At 31.4% G+C, this 16,788-nt stretch overlaps 1 protein-coding gene across 17 annotated transcripts in view; it reads right to left on the reverse strand.

The window, feature by feature from the left end:
* Positions 1-16,788, reverse strand: part of LOC117341986 (muscleblind-like protein 3) — a 178,784-nt gene that overhangs the window by 18,386 nt on the left and 143,610 nt on the right. For 10 of the 17 annotated variants that reach the window (XR_004535726.1, XM_033903913.1, XM_033903909.1 and 7 more), the window contains 5 exons: positions 14,075-14,317; positions 8,356-8,421; positions 7,054-7,207; positions 5,064-5,075; positions 601-702 (listed from right to left, as the gene is read on the reverse strand). Coding sequence is in view for 15 of the 17 variants with exons in the window: in XM_033903913.1 (XP_033759804.1) it covers positions 601-702; positions 5,064-5,075; positions 7,054-7,207; positions 8,356-8,421; positions 14,075-14,317 (577 nt within the window). In the remaining 2 variants the exon portion in view is untranslated. The remainder of the gene's footprint in view (positions 1-600; positions 703-5,063; positions 5,076-7,053; positions 7,208-8,355; positions 8,422-14,074; positions 14,318-16,788) is intronic. The other 7 variants (XR_004535727.1, XM_033903912.1, XM_033903911.1 and 4 more) reach the window with 5 other exon arrangements.

Below are 16,788 nucleotides of genomic sequence, written 5' to 3' on the forward strand. Positions count from 1 at the left end.
TGAATAATTTTTAAGGAAATCCAAAGAAAGACAGCTACATAGTAAAGTATGTTTTGCAATTAGTGCTTGATAAGCTTATAAAGATGTGGATCTGTGAAGATTATCAAGGGTGATTACCCAACCTGACCACCCTACAAACCCCAATGGGATGTCCTATTTGCTTTATCATGAAAACAGCCCATTGTTGACTATAGGGAAAGCAGGTCAGAAGAAAGCTAAGTGCAAGAATATGGGAGTTGTACTGCAACAAGAGTTAGTTCCCTTGCTGTAGTACAACTTGTGGATTAGTAATTATCCAAAAAAGCAATACTGTACCATATTTCCCATGTGATAAGCCCAGAACATAAATCTTTATAAAGGTTGTTCTATTAACAGCTAATAGACTATTTCACACTGAAGTGACTTGGTCTGGGTGTATTCCATGACAAATATGGTATTACATTAAATGTTAAGATTCCCCCCTCTAATTTTGCTATTTATGACAATCCTTTCCCATCTATACAATGTTAATGAGTGTTATTTTAAAGGACAGGTAAAAGAGAATAGTAAATGACAAAATGGTGGAAATTGGTGATGACAGTGGCCTAGCGTCACACTCACGTGTTACTGGAACTAGGTGTTGCTGGGGTATCTGCATGGTCTGCGGCAGGGGACTTGACTGTGATATCTGGGTAGGAACTGGAATGCCACTTTTATTTGTATCTGGGGAATCAAAAGTGGCCATATTCATTGTCTCTTATAACATATATTAATGTTTCTTTCTCTCACGTACATATCTTTATATCACATCAAATATTAAGATCAGTTGGAGATTAATTTACCGAAAAAATCACCACTGTTCTTAAGAATAATCGAAAGATTTTTCTGGATTGAAATCTAAATTCAAATGGTTTTAAAAGCTTTTAAACTGATATCTTTGAAACAACTGAAAGAAAACATGATATTGGTTTCCTATCAGTAATCTAGTGGGTTCAACAAGATTTCCTGATAAAGTCATCCCAGAAACAGTACTTTTTAGCTACATGGACCAAATCCAAAGTGGATTGTAGGTTCATGATGGTACTTTATAAGTGTATTGCTTTGTTTGAAGATTTTAGTGTAAAATTGAATTTTTCACAAATATACAAGAAGATTACATTTATAAAGTACTAATTCAATAAAATAATGGAAAATATAATCTTGATTTTTTGTATATTTATTCAAAATCAACATTTTCAAACATCAAAAGAAGCAATCTATCGAGAAATTTCAAGTGTTTCTCTGAAAATGTAAGAACTTTAATATGATAATTTGCATAAAAATTATGCAAACTGTTTTCTGGGAATAGAGCTTACACATGGAATCTCACTCGATGTTTCAAAAAAATGAATGATAAAAGTTTAAATTAACCAAATGAACTGAACAAAACACATTTCAGACAGATTAACAAAATGTTCTACTGAAGCAAAAGGCCAACATGCTTCTATAAAATGCATTGACTGTTGAACATATTAGAAAAAGACCAATCCCTGAAGATGGGGAACATTTCTACTATATTGAGTATTAAATTTAATCTTAGTAGATATAACCAAATATTTGTGAAAGGAAAAACACATTTAATAAAGAACTTGATGATAGATACCATATACTATATGCTGGATAATAAATTAAAAATGGCATTGAACAGCTGTTTGATCCTTCCTTCGCTCACCGATATGACATCAAGTTAATAGTGGTCAACGATTGTACAATGGCTGTCACAGAGTATCACAATATCAAAGAAATGTGTTTTTTTTTATTTCAAATATGAATAAAAATAAATTATCATTATTATTTTGTTTCCTTACATAACAATTCCGGGAGAGCTAAATTATTTAGAATTTGTTAACATGAGTTTCTCCTTGCTTGTTTTCATAAAAAAAACTTCTCAGCACCAAGGTGAATGGGATAAACTGTTGCAAACATTCACCCAACAATAGCATCATTACAATTAGATACAAATGAAGTATATTCCTAAGATCAATATATACTCATGCAAACTTTTCCGACAAAGCCTGTTACTCGATTACTCAGACGATACATATAATGTAAAATGGCAACAAATTTTCCAAGAATCCATTTTATTTTCACATTTTTACTAATAGAATATTCTAAATTACTTTATTTATGCAAATTTATTTCATTTATGTACTTTTTTAACATGTTGCACCAAATAGTTGCTCACTATTGACATATTGTACTGGAAGTACAATATCTCGTCTAACCATTCTTGTCATTTTCTCTTCTTGATAACTTTACTTATTGTATCTTTGATTTCAGGGATATTACAAATCCAGTAAGTTGAAGGGTTGAAAAAAATTTAAAATACTGTTTGTGTAAACTATAAAATTCTCAAGAAGAATCATGGTAAATTATAATGAATACAAAATAAATTCATTACTGTCAATTAAATGAGAAAGTGAAAATGATCCACAAAAACAAGATTGGTCTTTTTTTTATTGCATTCATTCGAAAAATGTGTGTAAACAGAACAAAAGTCTATATAACATACAAGTTCAGCTGTAATATAATGTTATTAATTAATGTGCTGTAAACAATAAACAAAAGTCGACAAACACAAGTCATAACAAATGCAGATATTTACACATTGTACAGAAAAAGCTGAGGAGTAGCCGATAACAGACAGCCAATCATCAGAGGCAGCCATTACAAGCATTCTCAGTAAGTATATATGACAGCGAACATATCCACAGGGCAAGTGACTAGTGGCCTTTTTATGGGTTATTGAAAATAGGCTATCTGTAAGGGGGAAAAGAAGGGTCGCTGGAGTGAATTCTTTTGGGAAGGAGAGGAGGGGAAGAATGCTCTTTTATCAAGCTTTATGAGCTGTAGGGAGAAGACACAGACTTAGTTGTTTTCTTATTTTTGTTTTAGAAAAAAAATGTGGCAAAACAGGGTCATGTATGAACTACAACATAATCAGCTTTAGACATACATCCTTGTGATCCAGTTAAGGTGTCCAGAGGCAGAAATCAATTTCATAATAAATAGGTGTCCCTTAAATTGTTGGATAAACATGACAAATACTACATATCAATCCCATAAAAAGGATTTTTCAAATTTTATTGAAAAATGAAAAACCTAGAATAAAAAAGAGAAAATACCCTCTTAAAGTGGAACGATAACATAAGTTCCGAACAAATCAAACATAAGAAATGAGGAAAGCATTGGCAAGAAGTAGGTAGATAGCTTTGACGTTGTTCAACTCATCAATTACAAATGCATCACAAGACAAAGTATACTGGCAATAGGTAACACTTCAGTCAAGCTTTAGCTTGAAGCAGAATGTATATAAGCCATCGATACAGATCAGTAACATTTGGCTTGGAACTACTGATAAGTAGATGTTGCAATTGAGTTCAAACTTTACTTGAAGCAGACTTGTACAGGGTATTTAATGCTAAGCTTACAATAATTGCCTTAAAATCCTATAAGTATACACATCTGTAAACAATTCATTGATACAATTTTGTAGTAAATAATGGTTTTTTAATATCCTTTAAGTAGCATCTCCCCGATATGTCTGGCATGTAAACATTTTCATTGATACTTCACCCTGTAGTATTCTCCTATATTGTTAATATCTTAAGGATTAACTTTAATACATGTTTATGTTATTGAGCTATAACAAAAAGGGGAGTGGTTTCTGCCAGATTTATTAGGTGGTATTTTGAACTACTACTGAGTGAAAGAGTAAACTATGTGGCTCTACTTACTAAATTCAATGTCATATCCTGACAGATTTAACAATAAACCATAAAACAGTAATTTTTTTAATTTGTGATAAAAGGTCTGAACACTTAAAAGTTCCGTTGTCTACATATATTTGTGAAATACAGACATAAAACACTAACTTCCATTGTCTACCTTGATTTGTACTATTTTGGAAAGAACCATTTACAATAATATATAGAAATATATATTGTTAACCTTTGTCAATTATGTTTTTGATACTGTCTTTTCATAACACATAGTTATCTGCTCTTGTGAGCAGGTTTTTATCGTTACATCATTAGTTTGCTTGAGAAAATTATGTCGTTTTCTCACAAAATAATGATGTTACTCTCACAAACAAATGAAACTTATCAATACCTGCTCACAAGAGCATATAACTCTGCATTACAAAAAAACAGTATAAATGAACACATTATATACTTGTGTACCTTAATCTGAAGATTGAAGACATAGCTATTTCCATTAATTGTACATAGTACTTGCAACCATACTTCTGGAGAAATTTACAGATTTAAACAAAAAATGAAATAAATGGATACATTCACTGTAAATAGAGAGTTGATGGCCTTGTACATATTTGAATCCACGAGTGATCTTGCTTCAGTATAGAGTATTAATGACATAAATAGCACATGTATAATTTGCAAGCTGCAACAGTAGCATTCACCCTTCATTTTCTAACTTGATTTTAGTGAATCCGAAACAGAAAATGAAGGGCTATCGACTCAACAGAAGCAAGAAAACTCAGGCAATACATTTTTTCTATAACATACGCTCTTTAGTACCCTAATTTATCTGTAACTGATATTCATAATTTTTTATTTATGTTTTCATTTTTGTGAATATTCCCTCAAAAAAAAATCCCTTTTAACCTTCTATATCAGATGTTTCTATATTTATGAAATAATACTTTTGCAGTTCACTATTCCCAATTTGTTGAAATATAAAGTCATGTGACAATTAAATGATTTATTTGTATTAGAATAAAAAAATACATATCTAAAAGCTTCCCATCTCTGCCCGAGTTCATTCATATTTGATAGCTTGTCATTGTTCGAAGGATTTCAGCACTATTAGCAAACATAAAGCTTTGCCTGCAACAGTTTGCCATTGGCATAAAATAGTGTCACACCGTACATATAATGCAGGAAAGACACTTGTATAGTTAAGAACCAGATCCTCCCCCAGTAAAGTTTTAGCCAAAGCTGTATGCTTTACACTTCACTTTCTATAGTTTGTAATTTATGTTTATATTGTTTTTAATGAGGAGATAATAAAGACCAACTTACCTGAAACATAAACTAAAACAACAAAAAATTACAGAAATTTGAAAGAAACAATCCATAAAGATGAAAATATTTGAGAAGCAGATGAATGAATGTATGTGATATAATTTACCTTGACAATGGTGCAGTGAATCAAATAACTTAAGCTAAAAGCACATAGATATTGGTTTGGTTTAGCTCTAAGTACTTTCAGTACTTTGAAGTTGGTTTAGTACTTTGAAGTTGGTTTGGTTAAGCTCTTAGTACTTTCAGTACTTTGATAATAGTTTGGTTAAGCTCTAAGTACTTTCAGTAATTTGCTTTTAGTTAAGCTCTAGTGGTTCCGCTTAAAGTACTTTCAGGACTTGTATGATGGTTTGGCTAAGCTCTTAGTACTTTCAGTACTTTGATATTGGTTTGGTTAAAACTTTGAGTACTTTCAGTACTTTGATTTTGATCTTAGTTTAGCTCTAGTGGTTCCGCTTAAAGTTCTTTCAGTACTTTCATGATGGTTGGGTTCAGCTCTAAATGCTTTCAGTATTTCGATATAAGTTTTATTTAGCTCTAAGGATTTTTAGAACTTTGATGTTCTTTCAATATTTCGATGTTGGTCTGGTTAGGACTTTCAGTACTTTGATGTTGGTTTGGTTTATCTATTATCACTTTATAAGTACTCTGATGTAGGTTTGCTTTAGACCTTCAGTACTTTGATGTTATCTATAAGGACTTTCAGTTCTTTGATGTTGGTTTGGTTTAGCTCTAACGATTTCCAGTACTTTGATGTTGGTTTGGTTAAGCTCCAAGTACTTTCAGTACTTTGATTTTGGTTTGGCTTAGCTCTAAGTACTCAGTACTTTGATTTTTGGTTTGGTTCAGACTTTCAATATTTCGATGTTAGTTTGGTTACGACTTTCAGTACTTTGATTTTTGGTTTGTTTAGCTCCGAGTACTTTAGTACATTGATAATGGTTTGGTTCATACCTTAAGTACTTTGATGTAAGTTTAGTATAGCTATAAGTACGTTCAGTACTTTGATTTATAAGATTCTGTAAAATTCCCATATTTTGGTTCTTCTATGCCCTGTCTGTCTATTCATCTTCTAAATCTATGAATTAACTTTCAAAATATTTCCATAATGTCCTTTCAGCAAAATACCAAATTAAAAGGAAAGTGAACAAAATTCTAAACTAAGGGATATAGAATGTTTTACATCAGCTTATTTCTTTGAAATATTTCTAAGGTGTGAAGTAAAAAAAATGTAGGGAGAAATTTGTTTAATATTTTTTACATGAAAGTATATAGGGTGATACCTTGTCAATGGAAACAACTTTTGTTTCTATAAAGAGCCCTGTCCTCCATTTAAGTATCAGTCATGGATGAACAGATTTAATGTAATTGAGGATGTATAAAACCATATCATAGAATTAAGACCACATTAAATGTGATCTGCAATCATAAAGTACTGAGAGTTCTGAAAACTAGCAATCTAATGAAAACACATTTAAAAAAAAATATTTTGGAAAAAAAAAAAAGATTTCTGACCTCTAGATCTGATTTCATTGGGGAAAAGTAACACTACTTTCCCGTAGGGTTCATGTCCAGTTTTTTCTTATTTCAGGATCACAGAATTACAGGGTACTTGCTTAGATGAGTTTCAAGTTTGGGCATATCTATGTTACATTCACTTTCACCTAACATCAGAAACTGTATTTATTTGATTTAGTTGATCCTACTGTTGAGTTTACCCTGTACAATTGATATGTATTGGCTTTTATACATGAAGCAATCATCTGTTTATGACAACAAAGCCTTCTATTCCATTCTATACAAGCTCACCATAACATGCTGACAACCCTGAGTAGGGAAGGGTGGATAGTGAGAAAAAAAAAATCCATTAACTTTGGATGCAGGACACGATACCATACTTACATCTTGGGTTGACAACAAGTAATATCCTTGATCAGTGACCTTGAAAATTAAAAATGAACGAGAGACAAAATGTTTGTATACTTACAACTTGTTGCTGGCACATATTGCTGTTGTAACTGCATGGCCGTTAGCGCCTGTTGGTAGGCGAAGTTTGCGCCTGGATGATACATAGGTAATCCACTTTTGCCGTCAGCAACCGCTACACGTTTGTACGGTATCACCCCCGGTAACGCACCCTGCTAGAGGAAATCAGGAAAAAACTGCCTTGTAAGAGAGGGCTGTTGGATTAGGGCTGGTGCAATGAAAATAAGCATGTGAAAATTGAAACCAAAAATAGGATAAAAATATTTGACTTTTCAGCCAATATCATGCCAATTATAATGAAATCATCTGTTATAAGATAGAGAAAATTTGCAAAAAAATGGTAAAAAAAAACTTAAAAACCAAAAATATCCCCTGGCCAAAGAAAAACTGCATTCAAAGTAGATTTTTTTGTGTGTGAATATTTTTTCTGTCAAACCAAATGGTTAACTGTCTATACGAATAATTCCCAAATCCCATGATGCATTTTTCAGAAGGAGACAATCACCAGAAGTGATATAAGAACTACACATCTAGAGAGTTGACAAGCAAATCTAAATAAGAGTTTATATACATTCTACAAGACCGACAGTTTGTGAGACACAAGCTTCATACAAGACATGTAGATACTGAATATATAATTTTGTACTGAATTACACCAAGGATTAAGTGTATATGTATGTAGATATAGTCCGAAAGGTCCTGATTAATCAGAAAAATATATCAAATATCAGAAAGTTTCTTATATTTATCTTTTTCTCTTTTTTCTTTTTCTTTTTTTTTGTAACTTGCAGAATCACATGACATGAAGTAGACCTAATTTACATCACAGAAAGTCCAAACAAGCATTTTAGTGATTTGGAAAGCAAAACCCACAGAATTCCTGCAGTTTTACGTGTTATTTTTTGTCCTAGGTCAGGCAAATTTCCCACACTAATAGGAGTAGTAGATATATACCATACAAACATGCACTGCACAGCAGTAAGTGAGGCCAAAACAAAGTGTTGGAAAGAAATCCGTTCAGAGTTCAACATACATCCAAATTTGCACAAGTAGACATCATCCAAATTTGATATGTGTTGAACATATTATTATAAACATAGAAAAAAAATCTAATAGTGTCACAAACAGGCTTTAGAGAACACAGTCCCTGTAAGATAGTTACAATACTGGAATACTTGGGGAGTGGGCCGTCATTGTCATGTGACATGGTCATGTGACAAGGTCATGTGACTGTCATGTGACTGTGCAAAGTTTGTCCTTAAGCAGACTACAGCTACATGCAAAGCTTCATGGGATATAGTACCAGAACGAGGTCATCGGCATGGTCACGAGGCCGCTTCTTGCCTGGAATGACCTCAACCACTTGCGGCTAATTAGTATGCAGAGCACATGGCGATCGGCCAATGAAATGGCGGCATGGCAGGGATGGCAGCACATGACAACAGCAAGCAGCAACAAGGCATGATGGGAGATGAAAATAAAAAAGAAATAGCACCATCGGTAAAAAAGTTCAATCAACATGCATCAATATATTTTGATCTTTACAGACTGTGAATTAATGGTGATAGTAGTAGTTATAGTAAATGATAAATAAAGATTATCAAAAATAAAAATAAATAAAAAAGAAATAAATAAAGTTTGTATTAGAAAACAAAATAGAAAGCTGTTTTGTTTAGATTCATGCATTTTAAATGCATAAATGTATTTTTGTAAAAATGTATACAAATATTAAAAAATAGATAAAAGATTAGTTACGGTCACACCATAGCTGTGATTAGATATAGATATACAATATACGGTAGATCTTTTATTAGAAGCACAAGGAAAGTGCAAAAGATTTTACTAGGCTATGTGTGTTAATCTATATTATTCATTTTATCACTCTCAAAAAATCTAATATCTATCTTTTTATATAGATAAGTTTTAGTAATAAAATAAAGATATTCTGATACAGGAAAGACTGCATGCAAAATATTCACATCAACTTTAGTTTTGAGTAATTATGACTTTATTTGAACAAATTTCACAAGAGGTTTAATTTTCTTAATAACATACTTTTGATTATTAAAATCAATATATAAACATTAATCTGTTAATTAAAAAATATTTTTTAAAAATAAGTAAAAAATACTAAAAAAAATATTCCATGATTTTAAACATTTACAATTTTAAAAATTTGAACAGTAATTCTTAATATCATTTATTTTAACAATTTTGCCTCATATTTTATGAAAAAAAATGGGATTTTGGGGAGGGGGTTTGCTGTTGAGATGTGTTAAGCCATTGGTTGTCTCCAGGAGAGGATTCAAGGAGGAAAGGAGAAAACTATAATGCTGAAATAAACAGAAATAATACGAAAATGTGAGTCTGTTGTTTTTAATATGTATAATCTTGAGGAGCTGAAACGAAAAAACCATGTAGGTACTGGTTGTGTGATATAGGCTGCAAAATAAAAGATATGTGCGTTTAGTACACTCTACTGACATCATAATATATTCTACACAATTCTACCATTCACATAGCCTAGCTTACGGAATCATGCTTGTCCACGTCCATAGTCACAATTACCCCTCACAAGCGTCAAATAAATACATCTGTATGAATACAAGGGACATGCGACACAGTTCCTTAAACCCTAGCCCTGACCACAATTAATATCATATATGCTGGAAAACTTATAATTTTCTAAACTTCTATTTCTTATTAGTGTCATAAGCATCCCTTAACTTTTTACAGTTTTTTCATTTAAAATCAATTCTGGATTTAAGGAGAAATATAACTTTTAACAAAAACTCCTTAAACTTCAGCAATGACCTCAAACATGATAACTGTTCAGGGAGTTTTCTTTTAAGTTAAGGAATGTTCATAGAAATAGTACAATTTCATTAATTTCATTAATTTCATTTCCAGTTATAACATGAAAAATTCCAAAACAACCTGGGATATAGCGTGTGATTAACCTACATTATTTGTAAAATCAAATGAACTTCTGACTTGGAACCAAAGTAAATTAATTTTAAGAAAAATATCTTTGAATATGTTTTAGTATATATAATTTGAATATAAAACAATAATTGTTTTGTTTTAAACAAAAGAATGAAAATAGTATATGTTAATTACTTTCACAATTTTTTCATCAAAACTAATGAGCTGAATTTGTACCTTCTATAAAAAATACGAAATCATTTAGCATACTTCAGCTTTCTGTCAAGGTTAGAAAATCAAAGCCACAAGAAGAACTCATTTTCACCACAAATGTTTTTCAGTGTCCAATACATTTCTACAATAAGCCTGTATCTTTTTAAAGAAACATATTTTCCATTTATCATCCATGTGAAATGTCATAAGATTCACCCCAAGTCTATCTAACATTCTTTATACAGCTATTCTTACTGAAAGGACAAAGTCGAACGTATTGGGACACTGATTCAAACTTATTGGGATGCTGATTCAAACTTATTTAACACAGTTATTTATGTTGTGTTAAAAAGACATGGCTTATTGCAGAAGACATGAAACATCAGTAAAATTGCTTTTCTGATATAAAAATACAGACAAAAAGTGTCTCACAGTGCCTTAGATTGAAATTATTTGTGTCATGTTTTCCAAACTAGTTGCAACAAAATCTACTCCAGAAAAACATCTTTGCCAAATAGACTATTAGAGAATGTGAAGTTATGGAAAGATGATGACAGGTAGACAGAAGTGAGAAATCTGATTTAATACAGGTAATTGTGATGGGAGGTGAAAGGGTGAACACTTCATGTGACAAGTGACAAATATGTGAATCAAATTCAAGCCAATCCATCTGAAATATAAGGTGTTTCGTCCACAGTAATTAAACATTCCAGCAATGTGTCTGTGATTTTAGAATCAAAGATCAAAGATGTTGCAAGTACCAGAATTCTGGAACTGATACTCCAGAAAATGCATCTGGATTTGCTCTGTGACTATCAGAATGAGATTAACCTGTAAGCAAATTTATTTGTGTTGATTAAAATACAGGTTTGATTAGATATTTACCTGTAATTAAATTAGATTTTCATTACCTGTTACCATTACATTACCTATAATTGGTAGAAATTTAGAAAAATGTTTTTTATTTTTTATTTTAATCTGATGAAAAATTAAATCTGGTAACTACAATGATATTCTCCAAAGATGTCTTTGTTGTCCATTACAGACAAAAGGAACCAATGTACTCTCTCTCTATATATATATATATATATAAAATTGTATCTGAAATAATCTATTTTAATATTGACTCCAAGTAAATGAAAAACTATTTACACAAATCTTCATGAAAATTAAGCAAATATTTCTTTCAGCAATTTTTGGTTTCAGAAAAGCATTTTTACCTTAATCACATTTTGCATAATAATAAAATAACAAGGCAATTAAAGTATAAATAGAACACATTGTTGTACATACAAGTCGCGGGCCCTCTCAGTATCTCCACCGTCAGGTTCAACCAACATCTAAGCACATACCCGTGTTGACCTTTTCGTCATATAAGTAAAACCAGCCAATAAAACTGTTTCCAGGCACTAACCAATCAACTGTCAGACATGCGATACGGTGTGAGTCACTGACTTGACCCCCCTGGTAGAAACCAAAGGACTAAGGAAGTTTAGTCTGTAACAGTCGAGATTTGCATATGTCAATCTTGGTATTGTTATTTTCCAGTATTGACAGTAGAATCAAACATTTTTTCTCTCTCTGCAATTAAATTTTTTTCTTCAATTTTCAGGGTCTTTTTTCTTCCCTTATAAAATTCCGAAATCTGCATAAAACATCATATGTTCAATTTTCTTCCTTGAAAATTAAGAACATATGACATATCAATGTAGAATGTACACGTGCTTCGTGGTGTGAAAATTGCATAGGGTTTCGCAAGGGATACAGTGACAAGCGATAAGGGCAGACAACTCTAGGAGGCTGTTTCAGTACAGTTATGTCTGAACAGAAATGTCGGTTAACTGGAAGCATAGTGAAGCAAAGAATTTTGAATATACAGAATCAGGAAGTTTTAATCTGATATATCGCTACTAATTTAGTTGAGAGTTTAGACAAAAAAAGCAAGAGAGATATCTACTTTGCTACGACAGCATGACTAAATGGGAGCGCAATTACTTGTACTCATCACTTGACCTTCAAAGGTCAAGGTCAAAGGACAAAGAAAGGTTATAGAAAGCAAGGTATTGTTTTTTTCTTCATTTTTTTCAGTTTCTTTCTCAATTTAAAGTGAAATTTTGAAGCAAAAGATAGCATCTGAAAGGGAGGGAAGAAATTTGGTGGAAAATTAATATCAAGGAATTTGTAGAAACACTCAAAAGAAATCATATATTGGGGAATTTTGATGAACAAATTTCCATACATGGAAACAGGTTGACTTACAAAGGAGTGATTTTCAGCTCGAAGTGGGTTACAGAGGGCAAGTAGAAGTGACCCGTTATATAATGTTAATACCGGCTGAAATATTGACGCAGAGTTAACTGTCTACTAAGGCAAAACAATATATGATCATGCCAGATCAGTAAACTGACCGATGAACCAATGTAGTATAGCTGGACAACGGTCAGTTTAGCTTACATGTCTAGTGTGGTGCCTGCAAGAATTAAATACACCCAAAATGGTGCTAATATAACATTTTAATCACAATTTCAGGATTTCTTAAAAAGAGAAAAAAATTCTTAAATATCAAAGTTTTAAGCTAAAATAATTTGGTTTTTGTGCATTTTGTATTACCTTCTGGTAATATATAGAATTTTGATATTTTTTCTTTACAAATCTTGAAAACTCAACTAGACATGTTTTCATAAACAGTAGCATTTTTGAATAGGATTTTTTTTTTATACAAATTGAGTATTAAATTGAAGATTTTTGAGGTGCAAAGAAATATAAATGTTTGGAAATTCAAACCCATGTACATTACATAAAATGCCATTTTTCACACCAATGGTATTTTTCATTCCAGAATTTCAAAATGAAATACTTTTTTTTTATCTGATTTATGCTTTTTGAAAATTAAACAGGTTCTGGTAAAAGTATTTTCTGATTATCAAAACAACCCCAGAAGGAAAGTATATAAAAATCTTTATTTTTTTTTCTAAACAGTCAAATCATTTTTATTTATCATTAACAATTTATATTAAATTATTTCAATTACATTTTTCCATATTTTATTATCCAGCAGTAATTTTCTTTCAAATATTAAAAAAATATGCAATGTATCTATTCTATATGACATTTGGAAAATTTCCTTCTGTTGTTGATTATTATTAAATTGTTCTGGCACGAACATCATGGTAGGAAAGGAACAAGTTAAGTGAGGATACAGAAATCAAACATAGGTGAGGCACTATTATAATACAAAGGAATTGCACAACAGAAAAGAACATCTAGCAATATGCATGTTGCACAGAAAAAAAAAATCTAAAGAGCAACAAAACAATTTCTTGATATATATTGCATTTTTTGTGAATTTTTTAAAATTATTATGAAGGAAAAAGGAATTAAGATTTTCATAAAGAATATGAGATTGATAGATAAATAGATAAATAAATAAATAAATATAAATAAATAAATAAATAAAATGAATAAATGAAATAAAATAAATTGAAAAAATCAAAAATAGATTTATTTCAGATAAAAATTAATCCAATGTCAGTAGGAACCAAAAATACATCCTCAATATTTTTGTAGAACTTTATCAGTACAAAAAAGAAAGTATATTTTTTTCATATCAAAATAGACAATGGTATTGGAACTTAAATGTTAAGAAATTTAGTTAAAACAATAACAAAATCCAAAACAGCAGAAAAAATTCCAAAATAACAATAATCAAGCAAAAAACTTGTCAGTTTGAGCAATCATCAAAATAAAAAAAACTGTTAAATGATAAACAGATCAAGCAGGAAAGTTTGTTATATCAAACAAAATAAACATAATAGATATTAAAAATAAAAGAAAATAAAGCGGAATTAGAGAGAGGTAGCTATGAGGAGAAGTAGAAACCCTACCAGAGCTTGAGCTTGAGCGGCAGTGGTGTTAGATCGTTGTTGGGTGGCTTTGATCAGAGCCTGGAGGTGTGCAGGTGGGTGGAAATATTTACACGAATCCCGTGTACACTTCCCTTTTACAAAGTCCATACAAACAGTGACCTGATTCTCGGCCGTGTCGACTGTTACATTATCTGGAGGGTGTGCATAGCGACACTCACTAGGTTGTCGCGTGCAAGTACCTCTTTGATATTCTCGACAAACCTGAAAACAATCAGAGTATGACAGAAAAAAAGGGAAGAGAGAAAAAAAAAGGAAAAAAAAGGAAAAGAAAAAAAAAAGAAAAAAGAGCTAGCAACACTGATTTGTACTGATTAGAGTTAGATTTCAGTATTGTGACGTATTTCATTAATTAGGGAAGAGACAGTAAAGACCTGTTAATTAAGATAGAGATTTCTTCGTTGATGATTCAATAATGCCTGAAGACACTGGAAGAAATTATCACTAAACAGCTTATAAAAATGTTAGAAAAATTGAAGAATACATTTTAAAATTTACTTTTGAATATTTTAAATACTACATTGTCCATGGATGAAATCTGATACCAGTGTAAAAAAAAATTAAGCAATTACCATTAAAGCAGCAATTTAGTTTCTAAATTGATACATATGGTTATTACTTAGGAATTCTAAACTTCTATGTTGAAGTTAGATGAATTTTTTTTCGTTTGAATATGTTTACTTGAAGATATGTTTGGTTCTCAGTTTCCAGTTTCTGAAGTTTCTCACATAACCTTATTCAACTGAATGCTTTAAAGGTTTATAAAACAAGCATTACGTTACTTCATTGGCATCAAGTCGGCATATAAACGGAGGAAAAGTGTTTTCCTTTTGAATTCAGTACACAATGGCCGATATCAGCTACAAATTTGCTTCTGCTCAAACCAAAGCATCATAAGTTTCCGTGGTTCTGGACCTACTGATGAAGTGCTATCCCATGAAACTGAATAGATAAACTGCATGTTGTTATGTTCACACGATCCAGTGTAAATTAGCTGAAATATTCCTAACCTCTAAGACTTATTCATGCGTTTGGATAGTGTTAATTATAATAATGGTATTTGTAGCTATCTTTGACCTTCCGACAAATCTTCCAAAATACATATACATATATTGACAGAAAAATAAATAATAATAAAAAAAAAAATACACACAATAATTAAATATATATAAATGTAAGCCTTTCTTTTGTGATTTTGATTATCTGTCTCTGAAAGAAGATGAATTAGATGAACGTGTGGCACAATTCAGCGTTGGTTTCACAACGGCCTCCACATGCAGCCTACAGAAAAACAACACGGTCATTATAAAATATTGGCAAGGACGGCAGGACAAATCTGTGTATATAAGAAGCTTTCAAGCCTCTAGACGACAGTGATCAGGCAATAATTCTGATTTTGGGAGCTGGTGTAAAATTGCCATGTAAATATAAAATATTAGGTTGCGTTGTACACTAATGAAAGCGTCTAACAAAATGTCGGCCAAGATCAGCTAGGCTGCTGTCAACAAATCTGATAATCAGCCTCAACTTGAAGCTAAAACTTGCAGTCAAAATGAACAGGTTATATAGCGTTCTTGGATTAAATTTTAGCTTCATAAACACATCACACATCATGAAATTGCGTAAAAAAAATCCCAAAGAAAAATTCCATGGTTAAAGCTATCTAGGTACTTTTCATGAACTGTGTTTTAGTTTCGCTAGTATTGGCTGCATACAGATTTGCTGGCGACAACTCTTTGGTCTGGTAATCTGCTTACAATTGTAATTTGTGACTAACAAATACACAGGAAATTTGATAACTCATGTTCACCTTGATAATATTCATATTTTATTTAAAAGTAATTTTTTTATAAAAATAAAAAAACCCAAACACTTCAAGCAGATTACCATTAAGACCTTCACTTTACATAAATATATGCCATCTCTTGAAAGATTTCATTGGTAGAAATGGGCAGATTATAATTTTCGGACTTTTCACTTCTTCCAACAAAGCCATCCAAGAGCTGTTATTATAGTAGATGTAAATGTGAAAGCTCGACTCGGGCGACATACACTCATTATGTTGTGTCAAAAAAGCAGCACCCCTTCAAGCCTACTAAAAACTGTACATTATACATACGTGGCTCAAATATCACTACTGCAAGAACCTGTGTAGCTAGTCTCTAATAATAAGCCTCACTTCCAGATCTTTCTGAGTGATGAAAAATGTCAAAATTTAAAACAAAACATTTATCATTTTCTATCCCCAAGTTCAAATTATGATAATAAACAAATTCACATTAAAAATATTTTATTCTTAAATGTATATTGAATTTATGTTTTATATTGAGTGCAGAAGTAGTGCTACGTGTTGAACGTTAATAAGTTACATAGGGTTAGGAGGAGTTACTTCCCTTATGTCATATATGTTGATGCAGTCTTTGGCAGGGTTAAACGGGGTGCTGTGTGTGTCATTGATTGGTCATTGTTGAAATTGGGAATTCTGGGTAAAGGAGTCGGAATGGGCATAACGATATACAAATAAAACCTAATAGCTGCTTACTAAATAATAACAAAAACCAAAAATTATAAATACCTACCAAATGTTAAAAAATATAGATCTTAAACATATACATATTTTATGTAAGGATCTTAGACAATCCTGTACATGATTAATTCATAAGAAAATCATTAGT

This window comes from Pecten maximus, chromosome 14 (assembly GCF_902652985.1).
Source record: "Pecten maximus chromosome 14, xPecMax1.1, whole genome shotgun sequence".
NCBI classification, from domain to species: Eukaryota; Metazoa; Mollusca; class Bivalvia; order Pectinida; family Pectinidae; genus Pecten; species Pecten maximus.